Source organism: Cervus elaphus, chromosome 5, assembly GCF_910594005.1.
Source record: "Cervus elaphus chromosome 5, mCerEla1.1, whole genome shotgun sequence".
Taxonomy (NCBI): Eukaryota; Metazoa; Chordata; class Mammalia; order Artiodactyla; family Cervidae; genus Cervus; species Cervus elaphus.
Window position 1 is genome coordinate 57,380,526 of NC_057819.1, and position 22,444 is coordinate 57,402,969.

General features: G+C 42.0%; 2 protein-coding genes and 1 long non-coding RNA gene across 8 annotated transcripts in view; 2 read left to right on the top strand and 1 right to left on the bottom strand.

The window, feature by feature from the left end:
• Positions 1-559, top strand: part of MMAA (metabolism of cobalamin associated A) — a 53,318-nt gene extending 52,759 nt beyond the window's left edge. For all 6 annotated transcript variants that reach the window (XM_043902540.1, XM_043902545.1, XM_043902544.1 and 3 more), the window contains one exon: positions 207-559. In XM_043902540.1, coding sequence (XP_043758475.1) covers positions 207-494 — 288 coding nt within the window. In that variant the 3' untranslated portion in view covers positions 495-559. The remainder of the gene's footprint in view (positions 1-206) is intronic.
• Positions 560-4,293: 3,734 nt separating this feature from the next.
• On the bottom strand, positions 4,294-18,083 carry LOC122693330. Its single transcript, XR_006340875.1, has 3 exons — positions 17,997-18,083; positions 8,907-9,065; positions 4,294-4,411 (listed from the first exon to the last, which is right to left on the bottom strand). It is a non-coding gene; the product is annotated as an uncharacterized LOC122693330 (long non-coding RNA).
• The window catches only part of C5H4orf51 (chromosome 5 C4orf51 homolog), a 47,553-nt gene continuing 40,361 nt past the window's right edge, over positions 15,253-22,444 (top strand). The window contains exons 1-2 of the mRNA XM_043900845.1: positions 15,253-15,802; positions 20,958-21,019. Of these exons, the coding sequence (XP_043756780.1) occupies positions 15,576-15,802; positions 20,958-21,019 (289 nt within the window). The 5' untranslated portion in view covers positions 15,253-15,575. The remainder of the gene's footprint in view (positions 15,803-20,957; positions 21,020-22,444) is intronic.

A 22,444-nucleotide genomic window follows, 5' to 3' on the forward strand; every position in this document is an offset into this window, starting at 1 on the left:
GATTTCTGCCTTGCACTGAGTAATCTTAGTAAGTTATCTTAGTATATTTTTCAGCATATTTACTTTGACACAGTGATAAAATACCTTATTTTTGTCACGTACCTCTTTCCATAGACTGTAAATATTAACTGGCAAATGCCAGAGTCCCCACGAAAGTGTTTTCCATCATTGTGAGTAAATAATTCTGGTTCTTCCCTTTTCAACAGGTAATTCGTATTTCTGCCCGAAGTGGAGAGGGGATCACCGAAATGTGGGATAAAATGAAAGAATTCCGGGAGGTGATGCTCGTCAGTGGGGAGCTGGCCGCCAAGCGGCAGAAGCAGCAGAAGGTCTGGATGTGGAGCCTCATCCAGGAGAATGTGGTAGAGCATTTCCGGACCCACCCCGCAGTCCGGGAACAGATTCCTCTTCTGGAAGAGAGGGTTCTCAGTGGGGGCCTGTCCCCGGGACTAGCAGCGGACCTGTTGTTGAAAGCTTTTAAAAGCAGACACTAATGAAGTGCGTCCTACACAGTGATTTTAATGTATCTTTGAATAAAGTATTTTAATATTAAAAGTCAGCCGTGTGCTTGTCTTTCCAGCAATCCTCTTGTGGTGCCCCTCGGCCTCCTTACCTGTGAACCATGCTTGGAAAGTCGACGCGCGTTAGACACAGATGTCACGGGTCAGGCGGTCGGCAGCATCTGCAAGGAACCTGTGGTGTGTTTCTCAGCCCCACTTCTTCCTGCTCTCGCACCCTGACACGGTGGCCTGCAGGACGGCATCTTCTCAGCAGTCACAGGCAGAGACCGCTGAGGACCGAAAAAGATCATGTACCTTAAAGTGCTTTCTTTGGTTCTCTGTTCTCTTGAGTTTCCAGGGAAAATGTAAGCCAGAGTGACTGCATTTTTGAAGTCTTCCTTGAAGCTCGAATAATATACACTGGGTTTCTAAGAGCTGGAAGTCATGTCATTTAGCATACCAGACTATCCTAGGAATTTCTGCAGTGGCCGTGTACACGAGTAGCACGGCAGTTGGAATGGGTAGGGCTGTGAACACAACTTTCAAGCCTGCTTGTCTAGACTTGAGGATCCCCCGTGGCAGGTACGGGAGCCCAAGGGACCTGGAGAAATCAGCTGCAGATAACGCGGGTCCAGTCATCCCCAGGAATCAAAAGTGCATCGTGCAAAGGCCCAAGTGAGGCCAAAACGATTGAAGGGTTATTCAGTTTGAATGTTATCAGAGTTTTTGCTTCTCTTCCTTCTGGGCCATTTGACTTCATATTAGCATCTTAAAAATCTACTTGATTCTTGATGATGAGGATCAAGTTTTGTCCTCTGGAGGAAGCCTGGCACAGTGATTAAGACCTTGGGTTCTGGTATTGGGAGTGGTGAGTTTAAATCCAGATCAGTTACCTACTGGCTGTGTCAGTTTGGACAAATGACCTACTTTTCTTTTTATTTATCATTATTTTTATTGGAATATAATTGCTTTACAGTGTCGTGTTTCTGCTATCAGCCATACATTTACACACCTGCCTTTCTGAGTTTCCTAGTTTCTTCCCTGGTAAACGTGCTGGTTCAGACGATAAAGAATCTGCCTGTGATGCAGGAGATCCAAGTTTGATGCCTGGGTTGGGAGGATCCCCTGGAGAAGGGAATGGCTACCCAGTTTCGAATTCTTCCCTGGAGAATTCCATGGACAGAGGAGCCTGGTGTGCTGTAGTCCATGAAGTGGCAGAGTCAGACACGACTGAGCAACTAACACACCAAACGGAACTGACATGGTAACTTTATAGGGTTGGTGAGGATCAATGAGCTAATAGGAAAGTCATTTTGCTGTCGTGATGGATGGAAATGCTCAGAGTCTGCTTGACATTATCATCCTGTTAAAGTTACAGTACATGAAGCTGTGCAGACCGTATAAAAACGTTCCGTTTTTTTCCCATGGTCTTATTACTACCATTACACTCTCATGATATTTTATGATAGTCTTTAAAGTACCTGCTCTAGTTAATTCTTTGAGTATATTTTATAGTATTTGATGGTAGTTATGACTGTGTACATTTAAGTAAAATTATTTCTAGCCATAAAATTTCTCCATTATTACTATTTTAGCAAACATTGTTTTACTTCTTTTTTTTTTTCTTAAGGTTAGTGTTATTGGCATACCTACCTGATATTTTAGGATTAGGAGAAAATTGAAAAGGTCACACAGTCAATTTACCTAACTTTAAAAAGGACCACTTATCAGACCACCCTATCAGATGAAAAACCGTTTCTAGAATCTTCTGGAGAAGGAATTCCGTGATTTCCCTTGGTAAGTAAGCTGTTACAGGGAATAGCAACCCTGTCACTTGTGGTCCAGTGGAAGCAGCACCAGGGCACAGACACACTGTTACGAACAAGACAGAGAAAGGCTGGCATTTGTTAGTCCTAAATTTTCCTATGCATTTATTTCTCAGCTTGAACTGCCTTTATATGTTATATATGCAGCCATAAAAAGCATTGGAAAACCTTCCTTGTGTTTCTTGGGTGGTTTTTACACAATTGGCCATGATACAGAGACCAATTTCCAAGGTTCACATTTCTGTTATTTGCTATACTAGAAGCTATATAATACATAAAGTATATATGTACTGTATAATATAGTAAAATATTCATGACCTTTAAAAAGAATTCATGTTCCCTTTTATTAAATGCCATCACTCCTCCCCACCTCTGATTTTAGCATGCTGGACCCCTGACCTGGTCAGAAACAGAGGTTTTGACTTAGATACCCAGAGTGAAGTCTCAGCTCTGTCACTAACCAGCTATATGATTGGAGGCAAGTTATTACTCCTCTGTACGCACCAACCTCCTCATCTGTAAAATTGGGGCAAGAATAGCTACTTTATGGGCTTAGGTGACTCAGTGGTAAAGAATCCACCTGCCAACGCAAGAGACACAGGAGACACGGGTTCGATCCCTAGGTCCGGAAGATTCCCTAGAGGAGGAAATGGCAACCCACTCCAGCATTCTTGCCTGGAAAATCCCAATGGACAGAGGAGCCTGGCGGGCTATAGTCGGTGGGGTCACAAAGAGTAAGGCTTGACTGAGCAGACACATGCATAGCTACTTAGAGTGGCTGGAATAATTCAAATGAGATATTGTATTTAAGTTGCTTGGCACTCAGTAATTAGTGTGTGCTGCATGCTAGTGCTTCAGTCCTGTCCGATCCTATGGACTGTAGTCGCCAGGCTCCTCTGTCCATGGGATTCTCTAGGCAGGAATACTGGAGTGGGTTACCGTGCCCTCCTCCAGGGGATCCTCTTGACCCAGGGATTGAACCCTTGTCTCTTAAGTCTCCTGCATTGGCAGGTGAGTTCTTTACCATTAGCACCACCTGGGAAGCCCACAGTAATTGGTAGGTGTTGTTAGAGATGTTACAGTTGACACTTTATTTTCTTTTCTTTTTTTTTTTTTTGACACTTTATTTTACAAAACAGATTCACATCATCTAATTTAGTTTGGCCAAACTACTTAATCTCACTGTGCCTCAGTTAATGAATGGGATTGATAGTAGTATTCACCCGGAGTTGTTGAAGGGACTGTCTTGCAACTTCCCTGGTGGTTCAATGGCTGAGACTCTACACTCCCAATGCAGGGGGCTCAGGTTTGATCCCTGGTCAGGGAACTAGATCACTCATGCCACAATTAAGAGTTTGCATATGCAGCAATGAAGACCCGATGTGCCAAATAAATAACTATTAAAAAAGAGAGAGAAAGGATTGTGTTAGCTAATATACATACAGTACCTGGATATAATAAGTGCTAAATAAATATTTAACAATGGAGAGTTGCTGCCTGTTAGGGTTGTTGTAAGAATTAAATGAGCTCATCTCTCTCTCTCTCAAATGGATAATTCTTTTCTGGGAAAAAAATAACAAACCTGACTTCACTTTTGTCAAAAGCAAAATTATCATTAATTTCTGTAGACGGGTAAAAATGTGCTGTGTTCCAAACTGAGCTCCAAAATTGACAGGCATTTTGCTAAAACGATACCAAATTTCATTAAAATGTCTGGACTTTTCTTGTAGAGGTATAGCTGTAGTTAACAGTGGCTGCCACAGTACAACCTAGCAGGAAATTTTCTCCATAATCACTAGGCTGGCTGTTTACCTCTTTTCCTAAGCCTTTGTCACTATTACCCAGTATACCCTGGAGACAAAAGATCAGGAACAGTGAGCTTGTTTACGTAATGTTTACATAATTCAGTGTTTAACACAGCAAATAACAGGAAGAATCAGTGAGAACAGTTCTGACATTGTACTCACCCAGTAGATTGCCATCATAGGAGTCAAAATGCTACTGCCAAGAACGGTCAACTGCAAGGACTTTGAGAAGCAAAGACAACTGATCCATGCAGACGGTGGAGCCCAGCTGCCCCTAGAACTTGAGAAATCCACATGGGGCTTCATAAACACAAACGCTTTCCAAGTCAGACTTTCTGAAACTCTTTATAAAGGCTAAGTCTTATCTAGGGATACATCTTGGGGTTATAGCGTGACTCATATAATGTGTTAGAATACTCACTAAATGTCACCATCGTTATTCAGGTAAGACAGACAATGATGAACAAGTGGAAATTTTCCTTGAAAAAGAACCATCAGAATGAAACTGTAGACTATTTGGTTTTCTTTCCTTCATTGTAGTATTTTGGTTACTAAATTTAACACCCATGTGACATGAATATATGTTGATAATTCTGCCCTGTGACATTTTTAGAAGTTCACTTTTGGGGGTCATCAGGGACATGTTTGGTAATAGAGTATTGGAATGGCACAAAAGCAGTTATATAATATTGGATGCTTTTTTTTTTCCCCCCAAGAAAAAATTCACCTTCATCATGTAAAATGTAGATGATCCTATTGTGAGTCAAAGTACATGAATATTTACCTGAGAGTTTGATGCATAGAGGTAACCTGGAGGTTATTAACTTTGCTGAGGCACCTCAACTCCTTGACAGAATGAGGTGTGGGCACATCCAAGTCAGTAAACGTTTCCACTCTCAGCAAGTCCAAATGCTTCATCTCAATTAACGCTGCTGTTACCTAACACAGACACAGTCAGGCAGCCTTGTCCTCAGGGCCCTGTACCATCCACCTGGCCAGTCTGAGTTGCGGTGAGAATTCCACAAAGGGATGTCTTGGGGCGACAGTAAAGCCATTTACCAAAAGTAAGGCTCACGAAAATCGAAAGTGTCAGTCGCTCAGTCATGTCCGACTCTTTGCGACCCCATGGACTGCAGCCCACCAGACTCCTCTGTCCATGGGATTCTCCAGGCAAGAGTACTGGAGTGGGTTGCCATTCTCTTCTCCTGGGGATCTTCCTGACCCAGGGATCAAACCTAGGGCTTCTGCATTGCAGGCAGATTCTTTACCATCTGAGCCACCAGGGAAGCCCATACTTCAGTGTCAAATCTTACATATCAAACCCAGGATCGACACCCTCTTCTTATGAGTAAAGTTGCTTCTACACCTGAATTTTGATGACTCAGGATTCCATCACATCAGGCAGGACCACGGTCCCCTCAAGTAGCTTGGACGTCCTAGGGATTCCTCACTGATTCACAAACAAGCTCAGCTCTCAGGTGCAGCTTACTCCCACGGGCTTCTGTTGGGCTCCACTGTTTCGGCTGGGGCTCCTCCTGCAGGAGAATGCTGCCTGCTTAAATGTTCCTGAACTGTGAAGCTCGTAAGTTGCCAAGATAGCGCTGTTCCCAGAGCATAGAATCCTTGCCTCTCCTCTCACGGGGACTGGTCCACAGGCTGGGGTCGGGACCAACTACCATAGCAACTCTCACTGACCTTACCTCTCCTGTCTCTTCCCCAGCACACAAGCCCACAGTCTCTGCAGAAAACTTCCTCCACACCAGCCCCCTTTTCAAAATGTCTATCAGCTCCTGCAAGGATGGTGGGTAGTTGGCAATCTCTCCTTGTCTGGAAGTATCACCTTCAGTTGAATCGTATCACCCAGGTTCACATATATGTCCCATATGTGTCCCCGCCCAGGGACACATAGTATGTCCCCTATGTACGAGGGAACTCACCAGCACATCTGTAAGTCTCAGTTCGTTCCTAAGTCCAACAAAGTTAGCCTAGGTTCCCAACTAACAATCACCTATATAGCACTGTACTGAAATAGGTTTATAATACTTTTTACACAAATAATACATAAACAAAAACAAAAAAACAAAACCCTTTTAAATCTTACAGGACAGAACCTAGAAAAGTACAGTAGTACAGAACAACAGCTGGCATACAGGGGCTGGCCTCGAGTGAACAGGCAAGAAGAATTACTCTAAGTGGAGGAGGGAGAAGAGGCGGGAGATGGCAGAGCTGAGGATCGTCGGCAGTAGCAGACGAAGGGCACGCGCCAGTTGCACCCAGGCCTCATGCAGACGGCACAGGTTCTGGTTCCTTGTTGGAACCAGGTGCATGTTCACGTCTTTGAAAGCTTGTAACCTGAAGGTTCACATGTAGGGGACTTACGGTGCATGATTGCCAATACTGTCAGCAACTCTTTAAAGGTATCATGGCCCCGTTTCACAGAAAAACAAATTGAGCAATAGGAATATTAAGAAATTTATCTAAATTCACTATCCCTAAATGTGATATATATATTTATTTTAAAATAAATTTATTTTTAATTATTATTAATCATTTAATTAATTGTTTTTAATTAATTAAAATTAATTATATTTATTTAATTATTAATTATAATTTTATTTTAAAATATATTTAAAATACATTTTAAATACATTTAAATGTGTCTAAATACATTTAATTTAATTAATGTAAAATTAATTAATTAATGTAATTATTAATTTTAATAATTAACATTAAATATTAAAGATTTATTTATTAAATATTATTAATTAATTATTAATTGCATTATTAATAATGTGATAATTAATTATTAATTTAATTATTAATGTAAAAATTAATTAATGTAAAGATACATTAATTTAATTTTTTAAATTAAAATTTTTAAAAAATTAAAAAAATTTTTTTTTAAATTTGAGCAACAATTTCCAGTTGCTCAAAGTATTTTATGAACCTCATTTCATACTTTCTGTAAGATGGTTCAGATATTATCTTTTGTCATGGATACCTCTGTTGTACAGAATGAGTAAGAGATTTGTACATAATTCAGATGGTAAGATCCTGCTTAGTATGTTATCTTTAAGACCTTTCTTCACTGTAACCTAACATCTTATATTTAACTCTTTTGGAGAATGGTGCCTCATGGTATTTCTTTTCCAGTTGATTTTTCTGCTTATGGTTGAAGATAATATTGTAGGCATTAAAAACCAAGCCTCCCAAAATTTAATACCAGCTTCTGTATTAGCCAGCACTCTTGTCTAGAAATGACAGAAACCTATTAGCTTGGGCAAAAAGAAGAGCTTATTGGCTCATCTAGTCATTCAGGGAGAGGGCCAGGGGTACAGCAAGCTTCAGGGCCACGAGTGATACTAGGATTCTCCATCTCTTCTTCTCTGTGTTTTGAGACCATTGTCTAGCTTCCTCCACCTAGCTGGAGAAATGGCAAGCAGCAGCACCCAGGTCCAGAGGAAGGACTGCCCTATCTCCAGAGATTCAATTCTGAGAGTCTTGAGAAAGCACCAGACTGGTCTGCCTGACAAGTCATATGTCTGTCTCCACAGCCAGTGGTGTGGTCTATTACAATTGATTGGAACTATTTGAGGTTAGATCTGCCTGCCAGTGCAGGAGTTGCTGGAGATGCAAGTTCGATTCCTGGGTTGGGAGGATCCCCTGGCGGAAGAAATGGCAACCTATTCCAGTGTTCTTGCCTGGGAAATCCCATGGACGGGGAGTCTAGGAGGCTACGGTCCATGGGGCAGCAGACAGTCAGACACGACTGAGCATGCATGCACATTTGGGGTTGGGGGAAGACCGATTCTCCCAAGACACGTGAGTCATTAGTTGCAGAACGAAGTAGAATGCCAGGCAGACAAAACACATGTCTACTGAACATACTTTAATCTGTTTTGGAATAAGGTGAGATGTAAATAAATGTGATTGATGTACTATTATAAAGTGTGATCCTGCAGTTTTGTAGATGTGATTAGCCAAGACGAGGTGGTATTGGAGTTGGATGGGCTCCCATCCAGTGTGACTGGCATCCTTAAAAGAAGACAGTCACTCGGGGGCTAAGACACACAGAGTGAATGCCACTGATGAGGCAGGCAGAGACTGGACTGATGCAGCCACAAGCAAGGGAATGCTGGAGATGGCCGGGAAGCCACCAGCAGATAGAAGAGGCAAGGAAGGATCCTCCTCTGTGTTTGAGAGACGCCTGAGCCTTGCTGATACCTTGATTTCAGACTCGTAGCCTGCAGACCTGAGGCATTACATTTGTTTTTCAAATAACACATTTACTTATCTACTTCTTTATTACGCCAGGTCTTGTTGAGGCATGCAGAATCTTTTACTTGTGGCATGTAGGATCTAGTTCTTTTACTTGTGGCATGCAGAATCTTTTACTTGTGGCATGTAGGATCCTGCCCAGGGATGGAACCTGGGCCCCCTGCGTTGCGAGTGTGGAGTCCTAGCCACTGGGCCACCAGGCAAGTCCCCATTTCTGTTGTTTTAAGCCACTGAGTTTGTGGTACTTTCTTAAGGCAGCCCTAGCAAACTCATATAATCATCAATTTCTGTCTGAGCCTAATTCAAACAGGGAAACTTCTGCAAAGATTTTACTGAATTCCACCCCCCACTTCAAATAAGAACATAGTCTTGACCTCCCAGTTCTGCCTTCCCTCAGTACCTTGAAAACCCATAAAATAAAAGGAGCATGAGAGACTTCTGCTATTTCTCTTGTCAAGGTACCAGACTTCTGTTTACACTCACAGTTTCTACCATACCTTGGTGTTGAACTCAGCATCCGGCTTTGACTATCCCAAAGGACAGGGTGCAAGCCTGGGAGATGGGGTTCCTGTGAGAGGGGTGGGGACATCACAGGAAGCACTTGGCCACGAGCAGCAGAAAAGCCATGGGGAAATGTCCGGCTGCTCCAGGCTGTCCTGCCAGGAAACGAGAGAGAGTGAAACCTGCGAAGAGTGCGGGAAGGCTGGCGTGTACTACTGTGCTCTGCCCTCCTAAACTCACTCCGGTTCTTTCAAAGCTGTATCACGTGCATTAAGCTTCTCTAGCATCCAGCCCTCTCATTTGACTTTGGATTGGCCAAAAAAGTTTCTTTGGATTTTTTTCATACTGTCTTATGGAAAAACCCAAATGAAACTTTTGGCCAACCCAATATTCGCAATATGAACACTTAACTCAAACTAATTTTTCTCAGATAATCTGTTGGAGAAACAGAACATCTTAGAACAACAACAAAAGTGACTTCACTGTACATGGTTTGCCTACTTCCCAATATTTAGAAAGTGTGCCCCATTAAATTTGCATGGTGTTTGTTGCCTTTTAACACAGGTCTCTACTTAAATAGGTCTTCATTAGTGAACAAATCCTAATCAGGGTGACAGGAAAAATGCCGCTGGTAGAACATATATCACTGTGTTTGTAGGAGGTAGGCTATATGGTGCAAAATAGTAGGTGGTGTTGCTCAATGGCCCAGAGTAGGTTCACAATAAATGTTTATTCAATGAGTGGATGAGTGAACAAATTTTGAATAAAGCTCATACATAGCCACAGAGACAAAGCTACATAATGAACAGTCCTTACAAAGACTGGTACATCAAAGAGCAGGAATACATTGAGTTAGTCCAATTCCCCAGAGCACCCTAACATTGCGTCTATTGGGATACTAAAAATTCTGTAGCACAAAATACTGTTGAGTGTCTCTTGGTTCAAAACATAACCTCAGAATTGCTAACAGAGGCCTGTAAATACCTGTGCACATTATAAACCTGTTATTGTCACTTTGTATACAAAGGAGGTGGGATGAAGTATCAACCTTGATCGTTCCAGGGTGGCCTTTTCCCAGGCCTTGTGCAAATCCCTAAACCTGTGGCCCCCAAATCAGCACTCGGTGCAACTAACAGGAAATAGGGAGGAGACCTTAGATTCCCATTTGACTAAGCCAACAGCATAGGCAAATAACCCCGCCTCAGTGAACAAAGAGAGGATGAAGGGTCAGTTAAATCTCAAGAGGATTCCTCTTCTGGTCTTTGCTCTCCAACAAACATGCGTTGACTGATGATTTAACAACCGTATTTTGTGCCTTCCACCTACTCCCACTGCGATATCCATATAGGAGTCCACTTGGTTAAAGCTGTGAGGAGTTTATCACCTTTTATTTGTCTTCAAGCATTTAGCAACTAATCCACTAGGATCAATCCCTTCTTTTAAAAAAAATGTTGATTTATTTTTAATTGAAGGATAATTGCTTGGGGTCCATTATATACCTGATCTTTTTCTACTTCCCTATTCCCTCTTCCCCCACCAGTACACAAACACACACACACACACACACACACACACACACAAAATGAAAGAGAAAAATAAATGTAAACTCAAAAGAGACCCTTTGTAGGATTAGAGAGATTGATTATATATGGATGTATTCCATTTGCCTGCATTTTTGTAGTATAACATGTTGACTCTGTGAATTACATATATTCATCGCAAAACATTTAGAAAATAAAGGAATGTAAAATATAAAATCACATGTGATCCTGCTACTCAGCTGTGATAAGTATTAACATTTGTGTATATAGCCCACTAGGCCTTTTCTTATATATACATATACTTTTCATTAAACAAAATTTGGATCACAGTATCTACACATTGTAATCAATTTCAGTTTTCAAATGGTAAATATAACTAACAAATTTCAGGAAAGGAAAGAAAAAGATCCTTCCTTTAGGCTTCTCTTCACTAATTGTATCAATTTCTGTTTCCTGTTCTTTTGTATTTTACCCTCTTTTATTTCCATCCAATTCTGGTTGCAACTAGCTCCTTGTTTTCTATGTCTTGTAGACCACCTACCACACAGTTTTTGATAAGTTACTAAAATTTCCAAATCACCCAGTGGGTAAGTTTGAAGAAATTATTACAAGATCAAGGACTGAAAATTAATACTATTGTAACTGACAGACTCAAACAGTTATTAACTATAACGCATTCCATATGCTCAGTCAGCTGCTGGCAGTGTTTATCCAAATATCAGAATTTGGCACCTTATGGGCAGGAGACAGATTCTTGTTGAGATGGAAGCTCAAGCTTCATATGGGTCTTTTTTCTCAAGAGAATCCTGCTGGGTTTGGGCCTTTCTATAACTTGGTTTCTTCCTGGGTTTCATTTTGGAATCATATGGGTTTCATCAGTAGGTTTCTGCCTGACGTATCTAGTCTGTGTGATGAAAATCAAAAAGTAGTGACCTGTGTGTGTTTGTTGAACTCCATGCAAACTACTGTATGAACACACACATAGGTCACTTCTATTTTGATTTCTATCAAACTACCATACAATTGTGCTCATTTCACATGCTAGCAAGGCAATACTCAAAATTCTTCAAGTTAGGCTTCAACAGTATGTGAACCGAGAACTTCCAGATGTTCAAGCTGGTTTTAGAAAAGGCAGAGGAACCAGAGACCAAATTGCCAACATCCGCTGGATCATCGAAAAAGCAAGAGAGTCCCAGAAAAACATCTATTTCTGCTTTATTGACTATGCCAAAGCCTTTGACTGTGTGGATTACAACAAACTGTGGAAAATTCTGAAAGAGATGGGAATACCAGACCACCTGACCTGCCTCTTGAGAAACCTATATGCAGGTCAGGAAGTAACAGTTAGAACTGGACATGGAACAACAGACTGGTTCCAAATAGGAAAAGGAGTACGTCAAGGCTGTATATTGTCACCCTGCTTATTTAACTTATATGCAGAGTACATCATGAGAAACACTGGGCTGGAAGAAGCACAAGCTGGAATCAAGATTGCCGGAAGAAATATCAATAACCTCAGATATAAAAAGCCTCTTGATGGAAGTGAAAGAGGAGAGTGAAAAAGTTGGCTTAAAGCTCAACATTCAGAAAATAAGATCATGGCATCTGGTCCCATCACTTCATGGCAAATAGATGGGGAGACAGTGGAAACAGTGTCAGACTTTATTTTTGGGGGCTCCAAAATCACTGCAGATGGTGAGTGCAGCCATGAAATTAAAAGATGCTTACTCCTTGGAAGGAAAGTTATGACCAACCTAGACAGGACATTAAAAAGCAGAGACATTACTTTGCCAACAAAGGTCCACCTAGTCAAGGCTATAGTTTTTCCAGTGGTCATGTATGGATGTGAGAGTTGGACTGTGAAGAAAGCTGAGCACCAAAGAATTGATGCTTTTGAACTGTGGTGTTGGAGAAGACTCTTGAGAGTTCCTTGGACTGCAAGGAGATCCAACCAGTCCATCCTAAAGATTAGTCCTGGGTGTTCATTGGAAGGACTGATGTTGAAACTGAAACCCCAATACTTTGGCCACCTGATGTGAAGAGTTAACTCTTTGGAAAAGACCTCGATGCTGGGAGGGATTGAGGGCAGGAGGAGAAGGGGACGACAGAGGATAAGATGGTTGGATGGCATCACCGACTCAATGGACATGAGTTTGCGTAAACTCCAGGAGTTGGTGATGGACAGGGAGGCCTGGCGTGCTGTGATTCATGGGGTAACAAAGAGTCGGACACGACTGAGCCACTGAACTGAAGTTTAGAAAAGCCGCCCCCTTTGATAGATTCACAAGGCACATGGAAATGTTAAAGGCCCTAAAGTTCTGCAGCAAAGAATCATGTTTATCCCAACTTGTTCTAAACTTACTTAACCATGAAACTCCTAATTAATACCTATTAACAGCTCATTAAAATAATCAGCCTTTTAAGACAAAAGCCTGGTCAAGACCTGCCGATTAATACCCCATCCCTACATCAGGTGACACGGGCGCCACCTGCTGGTTATATGGGGTATGAGGTCACTCACTCGGGAAGCTTCTACTAAATTGCACTCAAAATCCAGAATTCATTGTCACAGTGCGCTTAATTATGTCTTTTCACATTTAACAAACCAGGGACTGAACAACATAGCTTGCCATAATTTAGTCACAAAAGGAAGTTTTTCACGCAGACCATCAACATGGAAGTCAAATGATACAAATCAGTACTGAATACCATGTCCAGGAAAAGTGAAGCATCTGATACAATGGGAACAAAGAATTCTAGGGTTTTATAGACTAAATACTTGTGATAATAAACTCAATTAGTCCATTCTATTTATCCTCTAATTTCAGGTCCAGCTGATTTTTAGCCGACTTAGCCAACGTCTAATAGACTGATGAACCAAGCTACAATCCTATCAAATCTGATATTAGACCTTTTCACTTACATTGTTAAGTTTCACTACTCTTGGTTCTCAAGGTTTTAATTGTTAAAATGATATCATAATTGATTTGGGGAGAAGAAAAGAAATAAATAAAAATAAAGGACAAGAATGTGATCATAAGGTATATTTATACCATAATCATTTGTTGAAGAGTTTACATTTGTTTAATCATACATTTGTATAATCATACATTTGTTTATAGACAACCACACAGTCTAATGAGAAAAATTTTAAATGTTTTCTACAAATAATGTTTCACAATCTGTTCTATTTATTTTCCTGCCTCAAAAAATATTTAACTAGCAGAGTTTGTTTGTTTGTTTTTTTACCAGAACATCACATCAGTTTATTTCAGATGTAACAGCAATTTAAAAATCAACAAGTTTAAATCTTAACTGCACCAAGTAAACTTAGCTAGTTAAGTATTTTTAAAGTTATCCCCTCCAAAAAAACTGAGGGAGCTTTTCTTTTCCACCTCACATCCCACAGTTTCCCAGTAGTTCTATTTTTAGAGGACTTTCAGTTGATGAGTAAATGCTAGCAGAGGCTTCTAAACCACAATTTTTACTAGAATGGCTAAAGGTTTAAGCATCAAAGCAGTTGCCACGTGACACTGGGTGCACTGAAAAGCATTGGGCAGCCTGGTTTCCGCTTCCCTCCTTGCCTCTATCTCCATCTTCCTCGTGTTCCATCTGGGTTTCTCCAAGAAACCTTCAACTCCCCGAGAAAAAGCAGCATGCTCTGCGACCATGTGCCTAATCCTTCTACAGCAAATATGCTTATGTTCCAAGTTTCAAATTTTTAAAGAAAGATACTCCTATTTTGACATGCTAACAAGTATCTGCAAGTAATTTTACCCTCAAAGAAGCATACCTTGTGTCATGTCAGCCTCACTTTAAAAGACTGTTGAGATTCAGCTCTTGGAGCAGTCTTCCCAGCATTTAAAGTCAACAGCCACACCCTCATGTAACCACGGAAATACTGGATTGGCCAAAAGTTCGTTTGGATTACTCTGTAAACTGGTAAGGAAAACCTGAATGACCTTTTTGGCCAACCCAATATGATGATTCCAGGGCTTTATTCCTATAGTCTGTGCAGGGCAGGTGAGCCTCTGCATGTTTAAGGCGCCCAATGGGTGCTGATCCAGCCACCTATGGAGACTCTTTCTTTCAGGCTGATGATGGATCCACCCCTGGAGGCGCCGATCAAGGTGAGGCAGGACCCCTGTTTCTATAGAGCATCCCACAGGTCACGTGAATGAGCGCAGAGGGCTGAGAATTTCTGCTCCAAGAAGTGCTAGGAGCAAGGACACATGTGGAAAGATCTATTTCGATTTGCCAGTGAATTGTTTGTGCAGAGAAGGAGAGGCAGGTGTGCTAACCAGCTTTAGAGTAATTATTAGTGAAGGATGCAGGGAATCAGCTGAACAGAAGATAGGATGCTATGACTTCTCAATCTAAAAAAGGTTCACAGTGGCATTTCAATGACCTTAATTCTTAACCCCAGCTGCTCTCTAGAAGCTTCCAGGAGTGAGCTTTTAAAAATGACCTTTGCTGTTCACTTGAAACTACCACAACATTGTTAGTCTGCTATACCCTGATACAAAATAAAAAGTTTAAAATATAAAATAAAATGAGCCAAGTCAAGGCCCTACTCCAGACCAGTTAAATCAGAATCTATGGCTGGGGGTGGGGTCTTATTTTACCAGCCCCTGGGGCGACTCCAGAGGGCCACCAGCTTCAGTCCCATTGCTCTATGACACACGAGAAGCCGCTCGCCTCACCTGCTACTGTTGACATCACAAACAGGACACACTTGCCTCCAGACCCTTGAAGGTCAGTCTTTAGAAGAAATGAATGTTTGGCACTGTCCTCTCGCTCCACGTCTTAAACCATCATGAGTAGGACTCACTTATTTATAAAAGCAGTGGCCACCTGCTTTCTTTCCAGGATTCGTAGCTGTGTATCACTTAAAGCAAAAGCCAGAAAGTTCTAAATTTGCTAGTTAAAATTGGAGGGAGGTAGGAAGTAGAACTTGTGGAATTATGCAACCTGTTGCTTGGCAACTTTGAGTTCAGCTTCTAAATTCTCTGAGCCGTGGGAGTCACAAAGTTTGCTGGGCTGGGTTGATTACTTCCCACTACAAGAAGGAAATTAATTCTGCATGACAGAGAGGGCTCGAAAAGCTGTCCTTCAAAGCGGGCCATGTCACACTTCTTCTACTTGACACCACAGATTCTTCTGCCTTTCAGCCCTCTCACTTCTCAAGAGTTTGACATGATCAGACGGAAGGCTGCAGCATCTTGGCAGGATGAAACGAGGTGGTCAGATTTGTCAGTGACAACGTACACGGGCAGTTACAGGAAAAAGCGGCTGGACGAGTCCACGGGCGGCTGGCTCAGAGCAGGACAGCCCTGGCCTGACCGTCGCAAGTAAGATCGCCTTGTGATTTGCCCCTGGCTATGTCTCTCTGGCTAGATGAGAAGGATACTAGAAGGAGGAGGGTGTTGTCAACCCCGAAACACTTCCCGGACTTTCGCTCTGTAAATTTTCCTGGGTAAATGTCAGGGGGCGTGCATGTGAAGTTGCTTCAGTCCGTGTCAGACTCTTTGCAACCCCAGGGACTGTAGCCTGCAAAGCTCCTCTGTTGACGAGATTTCCCAGGCAAGCATACTGGAGTGGGTTGCCATTTCCTTCTGCAGGGAATCTTCCTGACCCAGGAAGAAGAGCTAAATATCAGTTACCAGCTGAAACTATGAGTGTTATTCTGTTTAGCCCTTCTAAAATTGATGCACAACTGCCTTTCCTCTTGACAAGGTAAAATGTGAATATTTGGTTAAGATGGGCTTCCCAGGTGGCACAAGAGGTAAAGAACCCACCTGCCAATGCAGGAGACAAAAGAGATGCAGGTTCGATCCCTGGGTCAGGAAGATCCCCTGGAGCAGGGAATGGCTACCCACTCCAGTGTTCTTGCCTGGGAAATCCCATGGACAGAGGAGCCTGGTGGGGCTGCAGTCTACAGGGCTGCGCGGAGTCAGACACGCCTGAGTGACTAACCCTAATAAATGTTAGTTATTTTGCCTTCTAGGGCTTTCCAAACTGTCGAAACAATACTTAAAGCTGAAATGTCCCAGGGGTACTTTCCAATTGGATACCTTGTCTGGTGTATTCCAATGAACTACACAGTCTGCATTTTCAATAGCTCTCAGGTTTGTTTGGAGAAGGCAATGGCACCCCACTCCAGTACTCTTGCCTGGAAAATCCCATGGACGGAGGAGCCTGGTGGGCTGTGGTCCATGGGGTCGCTAAGAGTCGGACACGACTGAGTGACTTGACTTTCACTTTTCACTTTCATGCATTGGAGAAGGAAATGGCAACCCACTCCAGTGTTCTTGCCTGGAGAATCCCAGGGACGGGGGAGCCTGGTGGGCTGCCATCTATGGGGTTGCACAGAGTCGGACACGACTGAAGCGACTTAGCAGCAGCAGCAAGTTTGTTGGCACCTCAATTAACTTTGGAAGCCCCTTTGCTAATTCTGTGAATTTTGAGGCATCTCTGGGCCACCTGGGGGAATCTTCAAGGCAATACTTGCCTCCCCATCTCATCTTTGGACTCTCTGAGGTATACAAACCCAGAAGAGATGAAAACTGTGAGAGCCCTGACTGGGCCTTTCAGAAGCATCCCAAATTATTTGAAAAGCAGTGATTTTCCTTTCTGCATTAGTACTAATAGAGACAAATCCCTGAGTGAAAAAGCATCGTCATGTTGGATCACGCTTCTGAAATAAAGAGGCACTGTGCCCAGGGCTTACTAAAAAGCCACAGGACAAATAGGGAGCATTTGTTTGTTATAGCAGAAACAGGAAAGTACAGGTAGACCTTGGAGATACTGTGGGTTTGTTCTAATAAAGTGGGTATCCCAATAAAGCAAGTCACACAAATTTTTTGGTTTCCCATACATACACTATACTGTAGCCTGTTAGGTGGGCAATAACATTATGTCTAAAAAAGAATGTTCATGCCTTAATTAAAAAATACTTGGTTGCTAAAAAAATAAAATGTAACCAGGCTTGCCACACACTTTGAATTTGTAAAACACACAGTATCTGCAAATTGCAATAAAGTCAAGTGCAATAAAACAAGGTATGCCTGTAACACAGGTAGAACAGAGATCAGAAACATGTTTATAATAAAGTGAAAATGCTTATAATAAAGGAAAGCACACAATACAAAATTTTCATGAATGTTAAAAACAGGAACTATAAAACAAAATTAGTGCTTACCGGTAAGTTTTCAAACGAAATTTTTTAAAAATGACACTTTGCTAAAATAGTCAAGATTTTAGAATAAAGATAGTCAAAGATATGTAAGATCTCCAAACAGAAAACTCTAAGACCTTAGTGAGAGAATATAAAGATCTAAGTCAATAGAGAGGTGAACCATGTTCATGGATTGGAAGACTGAATATTATAAAAATATTACTTCTCCCCAAATTGATTTACAGATTCTATACAATTCCAACAGATGTTTTTGTGGAACTTGACAAGATGGTTCAAGGCCAGGAAATAGTCAGAACACTTAAGAAGAGCAAAGTAAGAGTGTTTGCTCTACAGATGACAAAACTTACCATAAAGCCTCAGTGATTAAGGCAGAATGGCACTGTGGCACCAAGATAGCCAAGAGATGACTGGAACAGAAAAAAGGGCTCAGAAACAGAACCTTGCATACATGGGCTCTGATTTATGTAAAAAGTGGCAGAACAGTGGAGAAAGGTCGTGTTTGCAGTTCCAGGTAGATTCCTTCCAGGTGAATTAGAGGCCAAAGTGTGAAAGGCACAATAGCAAAAACCCATTAGATAATGACACAAGGAATATCTTGATGATCTTGAGGTTGGCAAAGATTTCCCAAACAGAACACAAAAAGTCCTAACCACAAAGAAACAAGGAAGTAAATGAGACTAGCCTAAAGTAGCTCTGTTTAACAAAATACACCCTTAAAAGTATGAAAGTTGAGCTACAGTTAGGAAGGTGAGATTCTCAACTCAGTGACTGACCAAGGGCTCATTACTATGATACATATTAAAAAAAAAAAACAAAAGACAAAAAACTCCTGGGGACTTCCCTGGTGGCTCAGTGGCTAAGACTCCGTGCTCCCAGTGCTGGGTGTCTGGGTTTGATCCCTGGTCAGAGCCACAATCTGCAACTAAGAGTTCACGTGCTGCAATTAACAGTTTGCATGCCGTAACGAAGACCTGGCACAGCTAAATAAATAAATAAAAATATTTTAAAAAGAAAAACTCACACAAATTAGTATGAAAAAGACAACCTACTAGAAAAATAGGAAAGAGACTTTGAAATGAAATTCATAAACCAAGATAGCCATGTGATCAATAAAATGTATCGAAAGTTCCTTAACCACATTAATAGTCAGGACATGCAAATTAAACCCACAATGAGCTTACTCTTGTAAACTTCCAGAATGGTTAAAATTTAAAAAGTGATTAATACAAAGTGCTGGTGAAAGTATAAAACAATGAGGTCTCTCATGTACATCTGGTGGGTATATGCATTGAATTGTTTTCTTGAGGAAAAGAGTTTGGTCTTGTTTTCTAAAGTTGATGCTATAGATATCCTAGGACTTAGCAATTTTAAGTATATATCCAGCTGAAAAGTGTTGTCACATGTGCACCAAGAGATATGTACAAGTAGTTCATAGCAGCACTTTTCACAATAGCCAAAAAGCTAAAAAACAAGCCTAACGTAGAATACATACTATTCAAATATAAAAGAACGAATAGACAGTGGTGTGATTATACAATGCCAGTGTAAATGAACAAACTATGGTTGCACCCTGTAATGCCACAAACACTGTATGCAGCATTTGAGCCAGATGCAAAACATATGTGTATTATTCTATTTATGTAAAAGTTTTAAGAAACTGTGCATGCCAAGTTGTGTCTGACTCCTTATGACGCTATGGACTGTGGCCTGCCAGGCTCCTCTGTCCATGGAATTCTCCAGGCAAGAATACTGGAGTGGGTTGCCACGCCCTTCTCCAGGGGATCTTTCTGACCCAGGGACTGAACCCGAGTCTCTTAGGTCTCCTGCATTGGCAGGTGTGTTCTTTACCACTCGCGCCACCTGGGAAGCCCTCTTAAAAAAAACAGCCCAAGCCAAACTGCGGTGTTTGGTGTATCTGCTTGGGTGATAAAAAATAAATAAATAAAAAGAGACGCTAAGAAATGATTCCCATAGAAGTCAGAAAACTGGCCCACTGACTATCTGACTTTCTGCTCCAAACCTAATGGAAAAATAATCACTGGGGTTGGGCTTAGAAATGTGCATTTGGTGGTCTTCCCTGGTGGTCCAGTGGTTAGGAATCTGCCTGCCACTGCAGGGCACATGGGTTGGATCCCTGGTCTGGGAAGATCTCACATACCATGGAGCAACTGAGCCCATGCACCATGAAAGGAAAAAAAAATCAGAAATGTGCATTGAAAAATTAATACCCCCTGGTGATTCAGTTGCTGCTGTAGGTAAGGAGAAGAAAGATGCAGGGTGGGCCACCAGCCCCTGTCTCAGGGATGATGAGGGCTAGTCTGTGGGCTCAGTACATGTCGGGAGCATTTTAGAACTCTTTTTTTTTTTTTACATTTTTTTCAAATTTATTTTTTGAAATATAGTTGATTTACAGTGTTGTGTTAATTTCTGCTGCGTGGCAAAGTGATTCAGTTATCCACATGTATACATTCTTTTTCATATCCTTTTCCATTATGGTTTATTACAGAGTATTGAATACAGTTCCCTGTGCTATATACAGCAGAACCCTGTTGTTTATCTATTTCTATATATGATAGTTTGCATCTACTAATTCCAAACTCCCAATCCATCGGTCCCCCAAATCCTCCCTGTGTCCCACCTCTGCACTAGGACTCTAGGCTGACATAATTCCACTTTACCCTAACACACACATATAGTTCCAGGTCCCCGGAGCTTGAAAACCCTCCTCTCCTCAATGAGAGGCCCTAAAACAACAGTTATCCTCTAGAAATTCATGACTGCACTTCCCACCAAGCTAACTGCTTGCCTGAAATGAGCATTATATCTGGATTCAGAGACACTGAGATACAGATACATTTTGAAGGATAGACACAGCATCTGCTAGTCCCCAAGTTACCCCGCCGCTATTAAGTTCTAAGTTTTCCTGGGAAACCAACATAATTACTGTAATATTTCCTATTCCATTCATAGCACTTATTTTATTTTGAAAACAGCTCCCTAGAGAAAGTCTCATAAATTCTGTGAAAACAATTATGAACTTACTATTTGAGCTTTTCATGTACAAAAGTTGAACAGTTTACCCTGTTATGACAAATTGGGGAACAAACAAATCACTAAAGACAATGAGAAAGTCCAACTTGGGTTGATTTAATGGGGTTTTACTGTTGGGAGAGTGGAAAGGGGGAAGAAAAGAAACCAAAGTTTAAGAAATCAAATGAAAGCATGAGTGAAAATCCCCGCAAGCCCACAGGCTGTGGCTTATAAACCCCATAAGCTCAAAGCTTGTTTGTCGCACTTGCTTTCTGCAGGATGGCATTCCCAAACTGCTTTGCTGGCAGGGCTGAGCTCCACGGGACCGCAGATGCTAAAGGTGAGTGCGCTGTGATCAGTTCTGAGCACAGCCACTGTGCCAAGGTTGCTGCCTTGATAACTTTTATGTTTGAGATTGTCATCCAAATAGTTTCCATATGCCTACTAAAGGCAAGCCGCCTCTAGCAAGAAACTGAGCATGTTCCACTTTGGATCAGTCACTCTTAAAAATAATAGTTATTCCAGGGCAAAAAACTTCCTCCTCAGAAGGTACCTCCTCCCAGAGCCTGAAGCCCTAAGTAACAGAAGGTGAGCTTTACTGGGTATGTTAAAGAATTAGGAAGAGAAACCAAACCATTATAAACCACCAATTAGGAAACTCCATTTACTAATTGATACCACCTCCATCCCATTTCAGTTAAATCAGGATAACACTTGCTGCTATAATAGATAAACCTCCAAATTCCAGTTGCTTAACATGATAATGGGCTTCCCAGGTGGTGCTAGTGGTAAAGAACCCACCTGCCAATGCAGGAGACATAAGAGACGCAGGTTCGATCCCTGGGTGGGGAAGATCCCCTGGAGGCAGGCGTGGCAACCTACTCCAATATTCTTGCCTGGAGAATCCCATGGACAGAGGAGCCTGGGGGGCTACTGTCCATAGGGTCACAAAGAGTCAGACATGACTAAAGCAACTGCGAATGCAGGCAAAATGATAAAAGATAGCTTTTTTCTTCATATAAAGGCCCAGGAAGGTGTTTTGCAGGCAGACCTTAGATCTAAGGACACAGATGTCATTCATCTGGGAGTTCCACCATCTCCTGGGGCCCCAGAATCTCCATCTGGCAGGTGGGGGAGGATAAAGGGTCGGGATGGCATGTAGCTTTTCTACCATTTCAGCCTGGAAGCGACTCACGTCTCATATGCTCACATTCCAGTAGGGGAAGCGGTCACAGGGCCCCACCTAAGGAGCGTTCAGATTCCTGGGCTGGGCAGCCCCTGCCGAGCAACAACTGCGCTCGGCGGAGGGGGACAGCCAGCCCTCCTACCCCACACTCTGATTTTGAGGAAGAAACACAGTAGGTTTTTCCCATTTAATTTCCCAGAGAAGACAATGGCACCCACTCCAGTCCTCTTGCCTGGACAATCCCATGGACAGAGGAGCCTGGTAGGCTGTGGTCCATGGCGTCGCTACAAGTTGGACACGACTGAGCGTCTTCACTTTCACTTTTCACTTTCATGCATTGGAGAAGGAACTGGCAACACACTCCAGTGCTCTTGCCTGGAGAATCCCAGGGACAGGGGGAGCCTGGTGGGCTGCCGTCTATGGGGTTGCACAGAGTCGGACACGACTGAAGCGACTTAGCAGCAGTAGCAGCATATAATTTCCATCTCTCTGGGTTCAATCTTTGAAGGTTTAATAAGACCAATGAGAGTCATCTCAGGTGAGGATATTAAAGCACTTTGTAAAATATTCTATTAATTC